At 41.6% G+C, this 13,643-nt stretch overlaps 1 protein-coding gene across 41 annotated transcripts in view; it reads right to left on the bottom strand.

Moving 5' to 3' along the window:
* Window positions 1–13,643, bottom strand: part of LOC143018069 (MAP/microtubule affinity-regulating kinase 3-like) — a 500,962-nt gene that overhangs the window by 70,166 nt on the left and 417,153 nt on the right. For 35 of the 41 annotated variants that reach the window (XR_012965728.1, XM_076173146.1, XM_076173149.1 and 32 more), the window contains 9 exons: window positions 8,792–8,845; window positions 8,603–8,665; window positions 7,797–7,919; window positions 7,362–7,554; window positions 4,726–4,946; window positions 4,408–4,620; window positions 3,902–4,079; window positions 2,889–3,104; window positions 499–664 (listed from right to left, as the gene is read on the bottom strand). Coding sequence is in view for 40 of the 41 variants with exons in the window: in XM_076173146.1 (XP_076029261.1) it covers window positions 499–664; window positions 2,889–3,104; window positions 3,902–4,079; window positions 4,408–4,620; window positions 4,726–4,946; window positions 7,362–7,554; window positions 7,797–7,919; window positions 8,603–8,665; window positions 8,792–8,845 (1,427 nt within the window). In the remaining variant the exon portion in view is untranslated. The remainder of the gene's footprint in view (window positions 1–498; window positions 665–2,888; window positions 3,105–3,901; window positions 4,080–4,407; window positions 4,621–4,725; window positions 4,947–7,361; window positions 7,555–7,796; window positions 7,920–8,602; window positions 8,666–8,791; window positions 8,846–13,643) is intronic. The other 6 variants (XM_076173129.1, XM_076173163.1, XM_076173130.1 and 3 more) reach the window with 5 other exon arrangements.

Raw genomic sequence — 13,643 nt, 5'->3', positions numbered from 1 at the left:
AACAACATCTGTGAATTTAAGGCAAAGTTTAATGACTAAAGGCAGAGATGACCCCACGACCAGAGTTCCGAACCTGTACACAACTAAGCAAATAAATACCCCAACCATTGGTCTTCAAGAGATTTGGGCCAACAGATTGACTGACACACCAACACGCATACCTACACACACGTACAATTTAGATAAACTAATGTATATTCAATACACAGACATGAGAACTTTTAAGTCATTATTATTATTTTATGGAAAAAAAAATATATATATAAATATAAATATATATATATATATGTACACATCTAAATTCACAACTTTGGTTGTGCATACATCTTCATTTCCTAGCTCATTCAGTCAAGAAAGACTTAATCCACTATGCTTTTAACAGCTGTGGACATACGTCCTACATGAAATTTTCCTTATAGCAGCTAACCACAGTTTCAAATTATCAAAGTTAAAAAAAAAGAAAAAAAAAAAAAAAAGGGTAAAGTAGATAACACCCACCTGGCTGAGTCGGGCACACCGGTGATGTTGGTCTTTTCTGTGGATGAGGCTTTTGAGTCATATGAATGTGTAGGACGTCGACATGAACCACTGCCAATGGTACGGTTCATTGTGTTGCTCTTCTGGATGCGTGATTTACCAGCCCCTGGACTGGTGGCTGTACCCGCTGTCATGGAACAAATGTATTAATTATATCAATCATTTATTATACACATACATAAATATACCAAAAAACCCTTTCCCCTTTATAAGGGGGTAGCCCAGCCAAGGCATACACCCACTCTTCATTCATCTCGCATCTATTCTTTGTCCTTTTCATCTTGACACCTTATGGATGAAGGTTCATCTCTGTCCCCATCTACTGCTTGGATCAAAACCAATGTAGCAAAATACAATACCTTCACAGTAGGACCCAACAGATGAAGCTGGTTTACCCCTACTGCTCTATAACATGGCTACCTCCCCCTTTCATCCACTCCAGAATTTAGAGAGCATACAAAAAGAGACTCCTTTGTACCACATTAATCTATCATCTGTTCACACCTATTTCTCACCCTTTCCCTTCCCATCCCATTTTTGGTCTTCCTCTCAAGCTTACTGCATCCATGTCTGCTTTCCACATTCTATTTGCTAGTGGTTTTTTTTACTCATTCTTCCTATATATCCAAACCATCTCAATATTCTTTGATCAACCTATCTGTTAGCTCTCCATTCCAAACTCACCTATCCCTTTCAACTTGGTTCAACTCAATGATAACACATCCATCTTTATTGTCATATACATTAATCCCTTCTTTTTTACTCTCATCTATACCACAACCATGCACATTTAATGACTCAATCATTAGAGTTCTGTTGGAGCCCTCCAGACCCTCTTATGCCTTGACTTTTTGTAAGAAAATACAAAGTGAAAGATTCATAGTTCTCAAACTCTGCCCCAATTATTTGCTAGGTGGAGGATATATACCAAATACAATTCTATATATCAAAAGGCTTCTTCCCCTTTACAAGAGAGGTAGCCAATCAAGGTATGTACCCGCCTTTCACCCACCAAACAGCCATGTTTCCCCTTTTATTTTGCTCCTTATGGATGAAGGGTCATCTCTGTTCCCTGCCCATTGCCTGGGCCAAAAGCAAAGCAACAAAACACAGCACCTCCACAGCAGGGACTGACAACTGAAGCTGGTTTACTCCCACCGTTTCATTTAAGTGATGACCCTCCCTCCTCACCCAATCATTAGTAATTAGAGGAGATGAGGCTAAATCCATTCATTCACAACCATTCTTCACTTACACCGATCTCTTGCCCACTCTCTTCCCTGCTCAACAAACATTCCTCTTTTTCCCATGAACCCCTTCACCCCAACTATCCATCTTATTCTTAGTCTTACACTCAAGTTCACTCCATCCACTTCTGTTATACTTTTGCTAGCCTGTCTTTGCTCATTCCAAATTATGAGAAAAGAATAAATACAATTAATATCTAAATTAATGGAAAAAACTCAGGTTCTGCAAGGTACAATGGACCTTTTCACTTACAAGGCCAATCAATGCCATACTAAATTGAGTACCACACCAAACAAAAACTCACTTGAGAAAATCCTCCCATGACACACAGTTACCATACAAATCTTCAGATCTGTATGTTCAGGTCACACAACTGAGCAATAAAACAATGCATATATATTGAAAATCTTTTCCCCCTTATATGGAGGGTGGCTGAGTCATAGCATACACCCACCATACACTCATCCAAAAACTCCTTGTGGATGAAGGATCATCCCTGTCCCCCACCACAATAAAACAATACCAACACACACCTGGCCTAGATCCATACACCAATTGTCTCCATCATACAAAAGCTACAGAATACAACATCTCACACAGTTGCAACACTCACACATTGCAAACAATACAAAATTTCTCTGGGCAATTTATGGGCCCACCCTGTGGCCATGGCTGGTTACCTCAGAGCTATAGGTCTACTGTAAGATGACCAAGGCTACAGAGGGATTGATTTAATGTACAAACACAAAATTATCTTAATTGAAATATCAAATCGAGAGCTTTAAGATTTTGAAAATAAATTACAATCACAGTCCTTCACTTCAATCCTTCTATATTGCACATATGTCCAAGAGCAAGATAACCCTAACATTTTTTTTTTTTTTTTTTTCAAAAATCCATTGCCAGTGTTGAACAATGCTAAGAGTGAGTAGGACACAACTGGGATGACTATACATAAGCAATTACTCAAGAGCAGTGCTACTATGACTACTCCCTAGGTTGTCTACCAATAGGCCTGGCATGCTGACCGTGCATTACTAGTCGGGGCTGTTCTCTTGACTTGACCATTGGTGTGCAGAACTAATTGGGTTTTGTTCACTTACACCTACCTGACGCCCCCTTGCTTGACACAGAGGAGGGTTCAGCTATATTTTGGTTTTTATGTGAAGGCCTGCTTGATGAGGTGCTGGGCACTCCTCCCTGGGCCAGGCGAGCCGTGTTCTCCTTGATAGTAGCGGAGTCGACTGTGTTTTGGCGCCTAAAGTTGTTGCCCATGTGATTGTGAGCATTGCTAGAGGCTGGTGTTGTGGAGCCACCCCCTGAAATTTAGGCAATTCCCTGCTTAACCTATATTCTTAACTCATCTGTGTCCAATGCTTAAGTCTTGGTTCACTTTATCAAAACAGGCATCATGGGCTCGTGTAAGTGAGCGAAGTGTTACAAGCCTAAGTGGTTGTTTGGTATGTCTATGTGCAACACTGACTGCTATTTACACTGCAGCATTGTCAAGCCAGTACAGGCAGGGGAACCCACCTTGCTTATTGGGGGCTTTAAACATCCATCAAAGCATTACCTAACATTTAAGGGGACTCAAATTAAACTTCTTATTGAAAGGTTGGCCCATCTGAGACTTTCAACATTTACCCGACAACTAGGTGTCTTCTAAAGGCAATTGTGGTTTGCAAGATTATCTTGCCTCTGGAGGTTACATTTAAACTACAGCATTGATTAGATAAACTAAACTTAATTAGTATAATTAGGTTAATTGTACTGTACAGAACTACTGTAGTAACATGAGAAGACCTATTACAATGAAAATTTTTGATCATGCATTAACTTTTATTTTACATCAAAACTAATTTGAATAAAAATGTATAAATGAAATTATCATTCAGTACAAATGAAAAGCACAAAACTAATGGGGAAAATAAAATAAAAATCTATGCAAAGCATGACTACTAGGCATGTGGTATCTACGAAGAAAGTCACACCCTTAAAATAGCATAGGAGGGTCTATCAAGCACCAAGGGTACATGGATGATTCTACAACAGAGGGTTAGAGCTACATTTATGTGTAACCAAGCAAGCAGTGAGCCATGATGCCCGGAAAACTCACGCAGCGTTTCCCCACCAGACGATGCTCTACGCGAAGGCTTCGAGTTGGTGGCTGAAACAGACCGGTGAACTCCACGGTGGGCATGAGAAGGGGACTGACCTGCACTCGACTCCTGGCCTCGCGGAGTCATTGTGCGTAGGGACAGTGAACTTCCAGATCGGGAACCATCACTCTCCAGCTGTCAAGGAAGTAATACAGTTTGTAAATCAGTTGTAGAAAACCACTGTAAATCAAGACTAGAATTAGGAGTAGCTAAGAATGGAAAGCATAACAAAAAAAAAAATAATAAAAGGGAAAGTAAACAACAAAATAATCTAAAGAGCATCACTTACAAGTTAGAGAAGCACTCTTCACTGATGGAATCCATCATGTTTCCCCTGACCAAGTAACTTCTAACAATCATTTAAAAATAGAAAGTATTTTTATCACAGGTCACTGATTTTTATCTAAAATCATTATCACTAAAGCTAACCTGTATAATCTTCAACAAAATTCAGCCAACTTACATCTGAAGATCTCCTTCCTAACAGGAGGTAGGTGGCATATATATCATCATATTTCTGAGCTTTTAGACTTTCTTCTATTTCTGATCGAGTATACTTCATTTCCAGCAGAATTTCTATCCGCTTGCAATCTGACAAATCTAGTTCCGGTTCTGCATATGGCTTGAGCTCATCTTCTTCATACCCAATATTCATCCATCTATCCTTCATTATTGTCTGAAAATATTGTAAAAATTTATAGCACATTTACAGATTAATGGGATATCAATTTATGCCAATAAAAATTCAAGACAAAAACCAAGTTCTGAACTCAGATCTCACCTCTAGAGATGCCCTCCTGGCAGGATTGAGAACTAAAAACTTTTTGAGCAAGTTCTCACAGTCAGTAGACATATAAAAGGGAATACGATACTTCCCCCTCAATACCCGTTCTCGTAGCTCCTTCAGATTTGACCCGTCGAAAGGGAGAGATCCCGAGACCAATGTGTACAGTATCACACCCAATGACCATACATCTACTTCAGGCCCATCATACTTCTTGCCTGCAGTGCATAAATATGACTTAACATTACAGAATAACTTGACAAGCTTAACTGTCACATTACAAGTAATAATTCATCAGTTCTCCCACCTCTGCACCTCATGAATAAAAGGTCATCTTTATACCCAGCTACACTGCTCTGGATCAAAGAGTAATGCAACAAGACACAGTGCCTTCAAAACAGGGACCACCAGCTAGAACTGGTTAACTTCAATGTTTGATTATATGGAGGACCCCCACTATCCCTTTAGGCCTTGTAATTTCTTCATTTATTGACAACCACTCTCCATTCACTCCAAACTCATAAACACCCCCAAAGATCTCCTTACCCTTTACTAGAAAACTTGTTACATACAGGGTATTTCAGAATAATTAAAACACATTTTTGGGCTTCTCATAAGTTTCCTATTGAAACTAACTCTAAATCTAGTTTTGCTTTTTGCAGATGATTGGATAACAATGATCTGGACAATAAAACAAAAAGGTTTTCTGTGTAAGGACATATTAAAAGACCAAATCATTCAAGACTATTCAACTATTACCCAAGAGTCAAATTTTCAAATGGGTTTGAAATTTTGAAGCCTATGGAAGTGTAGAGGATCATAGGAAGGCTAGAAGATCACCTACTGTAGCTCCTGTTTCAGTCCGCACACCTGAGAATGTTGTGATTGTTCAATATTCTGTGTCATGGGAGTCAACAGCTTGGATTTCACATTCTTCAGTTAGATGCATTTGATCTCTGATTTGAAACTATATCCTTATATAATTTAGATCAAACACCAGCTCACCCATGCTGATAAGGATAAGACAGTCACCATGTGTGGGTAGTTCTCTCAAAAGTTTGAGGAGGGAGAAAACTTCCTGAACAATGTGTGGTTTTTACACTAGGCTCACTTTCTTCTGTGTGGCCATGTCAACTCCAAGAACTGGGTCTTCTGAGGCACTCACAACCCTCAATATATTGCTGAATGACTTTTGCATACAAAGAAAAGCAATGCATGGGTTGCAGTGTCCAAGCATGGAATTATTGGATCATTTATCTTTGAAAATGAGAATGGAAATGTCTTGACAGTGACTGTTCTGGGGCGAGATGGAGGAACATGATGTTGCTGAAGATGAACATTGGTTTCAGCAGCATGGTGTTCCTCCTCATACTGAGAACATTACCATGGACTGGTTGAAGGAGTACTTTGGGGAACACATCATCAGCTGCAAAACTGACACAGAATAGTCACCACATTCCCCAGATCTCAACCCCCCAGACTTCTTCCTCTGGGGTTTCCTCAAAGACAATATCTATAGGAACAACCATACTACCATCCCAGAGTTGAAAGCAGCCATAATAGTGAACATTCAGACCATCAATCAGGAGGAGAGTGTGTATGTTATCAATGGCAGACATTTGGAGCATATTCTCTAAGTGCCCTGTTTTTTTTTCGAAGTTTATGCCTAATCACTTTGAAATATACAACTTATTATCTCAGCATCAAATAAATGTAATCTTACCAATATATCATGTTTTGATATTAAATAAAGCCTTGTCAAATGGGTTTCAATTATTTTGAAACACCGTATGTCTTGCTACAAATTTTATCTATACTCCCTCTTTCTTTCCTAAACCTACAATGCTCTTCCCCAACCCTCTGTTCCTCTCCTAATTTCCTCAATTAACACCCTCCCATTCACCTTACCATGAGTCTCCTGCAGGAGAGACCTGGGGCAACAGATCAATCGATTGTTCCCTTTTCCTTGAAATGGTGAAACTATACATGCACTCCTCCAGTGCACCAGTACACCACCTTCTCTTTGGTACACATTAAGCAATATCACCAGTTATAACTCACTATAACTACACTTCCCTTTGTATGACATTCCACATGACAGCCATCTAAATCAGGCACCTTTCCACTTACCAGCTTTCTTCTCTTTCAATGCTCTTCTCTCATCACTGTCATTTCCCTCATACAGTATCTCTCACTGCCACAATCAAACCCTACCATCCTCTACATTCAAGAACTCCCTGAAATACTCCACCCCCCTTACTGCCTTTGCTATTAGGATCTGTCCATATGCACCCATGCCCCATGCCCCATGCCTCACTCTTTTCAATCAATCAATCAATCAATCAATCATTTGCCCCAGATCTCTATTGATGGAGGCCTATGACTACTTGTATACAAAGAAATATGGTATTTCTAATGACTTTTTTCAAATGACCAATGACAGGTGGTGGTCATGCAAGATAGACATCAGAGAGAATCATCCCCTAGCTACCTATATTCAAATCCTGTCAACACCCTCACCATCTCTGACATTTAATAGGATGACATGCAGGTACATATCACTGGTCTCTCTCAACATCACACAAAAATGGTTACCTATTTTGTAACAAGTAACCTCATACCACATCACTTACCTTGGAAGAGCTCTGGAGCAGCATAAGGAGGACTACCACAAAAAGTATCTAATTTGTTTCCTGGTGTGAACTCATTGCTAAAACCAAAGTCTGCAATTTTGATGACCATTTCAGAGTCTAAAAGTAAATTTTCTGCTTTCAAATCTCTATGTATAATTTTCTTCTGATGGCAATACTGGACAGCTGATACAATCTGTGGTTACAAAAATAATTATATTTATTTTATTAAAATAATGACAAGATAAAATGAACAAACAATAATGCAAATGCATAAAAATACGTTGGTAAAGTGAAAACACAAATAACAATAATATGTATACAAAACATATATATACATATATTTAAAACAATTATCACCACATTCATATGGTACCCATGCAGAAAACGAGGAAAAAGAATGACAATCAATGCAATAAGCATTAGCTCATGACTTGCCTGCCTAAATTTTGCCCTCGCTTCTTTCTCCTTCATGCGCCCGTGGAAGACAAGGTAATCGAACACTTCCCCACCACTGGCATACTCCATAACCAGGTATAGAGTTTTATCTGTTTCTATCACCTGTAAAGGCCCAAGAGTACTCATGAAAATAAAAAAATTGTGTAATCTTACCTTAAAACAACCAAATACTATTCTTATAATAACAGGACCAGTGAGCATGCAAGACCTCCATTTTGGAAATCTTGAACTAGCAAATAAAATACCGTACTGAAATACGTATCACTTATGTTCCAAAACAAAATATAAAGTTCATCCACACCTTACATATTAGCTGGTATTAAAAAGAAAAATAGTAATTGTGGAAATAATAAAATAAAATAAAAGAAACTATATACATTTCTATATGCAGCATCTCCCATAGTGCATGGCACCAGCCATCTCATGTGGATCTATCCAGTCCTTAGATCCATAAGAAAGTAAGACAAAAGAAGAAATGAGGACTACTACTATCACTATACAGTATATATATATATATATATATATATATATATATATATATATATGAGAGAGAGAGAGAGAGAGAGAGGGAGAGAGAGACAGAGAGAGGGGGGGAGAGGAGAAAGGAGGGAGAAGGTTGAAGAGGAGACATTGGATGATAAGTGCAAAGGGTGATATTCAGAGGATATCAAAACTATAATGGTAGTTTTGTTAACATTTACATATTTAAATTGCTCCAGTTTCATAAACAAATTTGTACTGCCTGATGGATATATTACAATTAGACCAAACAAATGGGTAAATACCTGAAAGAGTTTGACAATGTTGGGATGGTCAAGGATCTTCATTATCCTCACTTCTCTAAATAACTGTAAAATGAGAGAGAAAAAAATACTGAATCACACTCACTTTACAGAATTGCAATACTACTATATACACTAAGGCAAAAATATGAAGACTAACATTATGTAAAAAAAAACAAAAAAAACACATACCTTCTGCAATGACCCTGGATTTAATTGTGTTTTATCAATTATCTTGATGGCAACCTGAAATGAAATAAACCAATCAGCCCAAATGACCAAAAACAAATCATACAAACAAACATTAATTTGAAGGTGGAGGGACAACAACAAGCCCAAGGGTATTTGTAATCTATCTCAACTCTGGGTCACATAACAGCAGCAGCAGCATTACTTCCTGCTGGTGGCTGCAGCCACTGCCACTGGCTGGTCAGCTTTAACTTGGGCCTAAGAAGGTGGCGAGGAGGCCCTGCAACAGATAGTTCTCATTCGCTCCCCATACATGGTATATGGGACATTCATGATATCTGCATTCTATATCAGACCAACTTTACATTTAATCATTGAAATATTGAAAAAACAGAGAAGCCCTGAAGCAAGCCCTGCAAGAGATGAAAGCCCCTAAAGCACCTCAGTTTCAACCTTATGCCAGGCTTAAACCTCTAGATAGTTCAGCTCACTATGAAAATAACTTAGAATTCCTCTACACATTTATCCTTCCACAGGTATGAGGTCTGTAGCTTACTGTGTATCATAACAATAAATTATATCTGCTACACAAATGAAGCCCTGTAACCCCAACTGTGATCCATCTAAACTTAAGCTTTAGTTAAATATAATAGCAATATCAGAGGAATGATCGACAGTTTTGGGAAGGGACATTACAACAATGGGAATTTCAAACATGAATATATCATTAAATATTTCTAAGCATCTTAAATTCTTTGGGTCATGCTTGCTTATTTGTTGCTGTTAATTTTTTTTAACCTAACTGCATTTACCTATGCAGAATATGAGTTATGTTTATGAGGTTCGTTTTTTCTCTGTCATATCTAGCTATATTCATTTATAGTTTTAGCTTGGATTATAATCACCTCATAGGCTATTCCAGTTTATATATGTGTACAAAAAAATGGTTTCTCCATATCCTCCAGATATGTGATCTCATCCATTTGTTTCCATGATCTCATAATGCACTCCTATCACTTCTGCCCACTCCTTTCAATGATATGAACACTGTTGCCATAATTGTAGCATTCTGGTCATTAAAGGGAATGGACAAAATTGACAAGTTCTCTTGGTTTGGGAAAGGATGACATGAGATCATGGGAACAAAATGAAGAAAACCACATGTCTGACACAAAAAGTTTACTGTACAGATGCATCGATTCCTAGCCTAGATGATGATACAACAAACTAAAACAATTTTCAAACTTCTACATTAATCTTCTTTGAAACACTTTATGGAAAGCCTATTGCAGGATTGGCCCTTATGTCACACAAGGAAGAAATATTGTGCTGTTGTCTGGGTAAGGCTACTGTGAGGCAATGTAGGATCAAGTGTTCTATGCCTTCTGTGTGGTAACTGTATTTGGAGCACTTTGCTTCTGTGATCAGGCCTATTTTGTGCTAGTTTTGCTTTAATAGCTTCATGACCCCTTTCTTGATGTCATGATAAGGTCAGCTGATTTTATTCAACCCGGAGGGTGGGTTTTGTGCGCGGGGGGGGGTGGGGTGGGCGCGCGGCTTGCTTGACCTGAACGAAGTCTTGCGTGACCAACTCCGTCCCCAGGCTAGCAACCTCACATCCCCATTGGTTTTGCCGCAAAGCGAGACGGCGCCAGCAGCTCAGACGAAAACCAGACCAAGTTGCAGGCCGCCGCCTACATGGTGCTACGGGCTGACTGTACTTAATGTACAAGACAAGAAATTGTAGCCCCACCCAGCCTTAGATCAAACAATGGGTCGAATCTTAGTGTTTGGCAGCTGGAGCGTGCGTCCGGGGAGGGGTTGTTGCTGCGGCTGCCGCTGTAGCACTAAAAAGCCAAAGACAGTCTGACAGGAACGTGGGCACCAAGGAGCGCTGCGTCTGTTAACTTAAATACATTTACGAATTAGTATTCGCACCCAAGAGGACCATTTTGTACACGCGTATATACGCGCGTGAATTTTTGTTGGAAGAGTTTCAACTTGCTACTACGTTGTTACTGCATACCAGAACGAGCGTGGATGCCAAACTCAGCGTCGTCATACAGCGGAGGGAAGACATGCGCTCGCAAGTTTTTTTGTCATTCTCATTTCAAGGAGCACATGCGATTTGCATGGACTTTTGCGTTTTTGTCGAGTAAAATCACACTGAGGTATGCCGACGGAAAACCATCGTGTAAAATAAACAAATTTCCTGTGCAAGCGGGGGGAAGGGAAGGAAAGAAAGGGAAGGAAAGAAAGGGAGGGGGGAAGGGAGAGAAAGGGAGGGCGGGAGGGAGAGATAGAGAGGGGGGGGTGAGTGGGCCGGCGCGTGACATAGGATCAGAAAACGCACAAAGAAGGCCTTGGAGGTTGCCCCCCCCCTCCCACAACCCAAACCCTCTGAACTTGCTCGTTCCTCTATTTGTACGGCCACGGTTATATACTGGAGCAGCGGTGCCCATGGTGTAGGTAGGCGTCCTGGGCCACACTCCTCGCCGGTACTCAAGACGGTACTTCACTGACAATGAGGACGGTGGGTCATAGTTGGGTCAGAGTCGAAAGAGCTTGCGCAGCCATCGTTTTACTGACGCAAGGAAGGGAGAGTACAAGCGAGAAGAAGGTGAGGTGTCAGTGTTACTGAGAGACGAGTCATCACTGAAAGAGGGCTTACTTGAGCACGGGCGAGAGTTGCTGAAACAGCAAACGTCGGCAATCATTCTTGTATATTTTTCCTAGCTGCCGTTAGACGATTTCATTCGGACCAAGGACCACCCCCACCTCGCCCCCAATCGTGTAAGAGTTGTAAGCGTCCAATTGACTTGGGAATTGAATTCCTATTCGGCGAAGAGCACTTGCCACCACGGGACTCAGGTCCTACCCGAGATCTTAATTTCCACCCGCAGAGGAAAGGTAAAGTCCCGGTGGTGGAGTACAAAGGCTGCGCCGTTCCCCTTGGGGTCCTGCAATGGTCCTTTTAGACTCAATTCCCGAATGGAAGGAAAGGGAAGGGAAAGGGAGGGGGATAGTGCCCGTGTTACTGGAAGCATGGTAGCGACTGGTGTGCGAAGGTGTGTACAAAACATATGTACAGGAGCGGACGAAGCAGGTTTGTTACTGACTGGACGTCGCGAGACGGGAAGCGTGGAAGCGGAAGCACAGAAAAAGGGAGGTACGAGATACAGAAGTTTGCAGGAGTGACATGACAGAGGGTGGCGTAGCTGTGCGACTCACTGAAGAGGTTGGGGAAAGGTCTTTGTTTAGTAGTGGACTCTTGAAGTGTGGCCGGCGCGGCGTGCGAGCTGGGTGTGCGAGTCTGCATGGGTCTCAAAGACAGGCAAGCTGCGGAGGCTAAGACCCGTCGGAAATGTTTACCATGTAAGTTGTGTTGACACACTACCGACCCACGACGGAGATGATTACGAGGAGAAAGATGGGGAACAAAGGATGAGGCAGACGGACTGACAAACACAGGCACGCACGAACACACATACACACATGGGGGGAGGGAGGGAGGGGGAAGGGAGGAAGGGAAGAAAGGAGGGAGGAAGGGAAGAAAGGAGGGAGATAGGGATGGAGAAAGAGGGGAACAAAGGGCAAAGAGAGTGGAGTTGTTTGGAGTCAATTGAAAGCCAAGCAAACACGGCAATGGACGAAACTGAGGTGGGAAACGGAACAAAGTCGTAGAATACGCTCCTGAATGGCGCTGGTAATGATGCTGCTGCTGGTGGTGGTTGTGGTGGAAGCTGAACAGGCTGGCGGAAGACGCATCACCACAGGTGGTGATATATCATCACAATCGGTGATGACAAGGGCATTATATCATACGGTAGTGGTGGTAGAAGAGGTGGTGAAAGCGGCGGCACCCGAGGATGAGCGAGGCTGACGACAGAAGGCCGTGGGTTTGGAAATGTGGTGGTGGCCGGGGTGCTCACGGTGCTCCTCGCGAGTTCGGTATTAAGTATTCACCAGGACAACGTGTGACAGTCCGAGGAAGCGATGGTTGTTCGAATGTTCGCGACGATCGTGATGGAGGAAGGCACTGGTTCAAACCCATGTATCCGCATGTGGATCAGGGTATCCGTGGACTCGGATAGGAGGGAAGGTGTGACTGTGACTGCGTGACTGATCACCGGCATCGGAAACTAAACTATCTGGTGACAGCGCCTGGGTGTTGACAGGGAAGCGAGGGGAGGCGTGCATGGTGTCTCATGAGGCAATGTCATTTTTTCCTTATCTTAAAGCAAATAGTTTTGATGTTCAAACAAGCAGAGGCGGGCTAAAGTGAAGAGTATTATCGAAAGAGGCATAAAGTAACACGTTGACACTAAATGGGTTATGATCCAGAGGCTGGTGGGTCGAGAGAGTTGTGACTTCTGATGAAGGTTGGCGCCAGAGAGTGGTGACAAATGTGGCGGCTGTGGCGAGAGTGCCCTTGTGCTCACAGTCGCACTAATTGTAATGGTTACGGTGGTGGGCTATTTAACTGCAACTCGACCTTCCGCTGCTCAGGATGGGTTTCTCTGGCCGATCAAAATAGCTTAGTGGCACCCAAAACAATGTATTAATAATTAGTAACAGTAAAAAGGTGGTGGAAATGTGAAGTAGACACACAAACTTATCCTTCAAATATTATCCCTTTTAATGTGCTTAATCCACATCTGTCTTTACAAAATGCCCTTAGCCTCTCGTGCTGCTAGCGCGACTTTCCTTCACTGGACATTCGGACCCACTTGCCGGAAACTCCTCCTTTTTTTTTCCAACAAGCACACTCCCTGAAAGCTCGAGGAGTTCTCCTGAAAAAAAGTCCGGACATCGACCTTCTTGCTGAAGTCCTCGTGACATCAGGAAGGTTGAC

The sequence above is a fragment of the Oratosquilla oratoria genome, chromosome 34 (assembly GCF_046742065.1).
Source record: "Oratosquilla oratoria isolate Oo_2021 chromosome 34, ASM4674206v1, whole genome shotgun sequence".
Classification (NCBI taxonomy): Eukaryota; Metazoa; Arthropoda; class Malacostraca; order Stomatopoda; family Squillidae; genus Oratosquilla; species Oratosquilla oratoria.
Note: the sequence above shows the minus strand (reverse complement) of the source record. Positions and strands in the feature narration are given on the sequence as shown.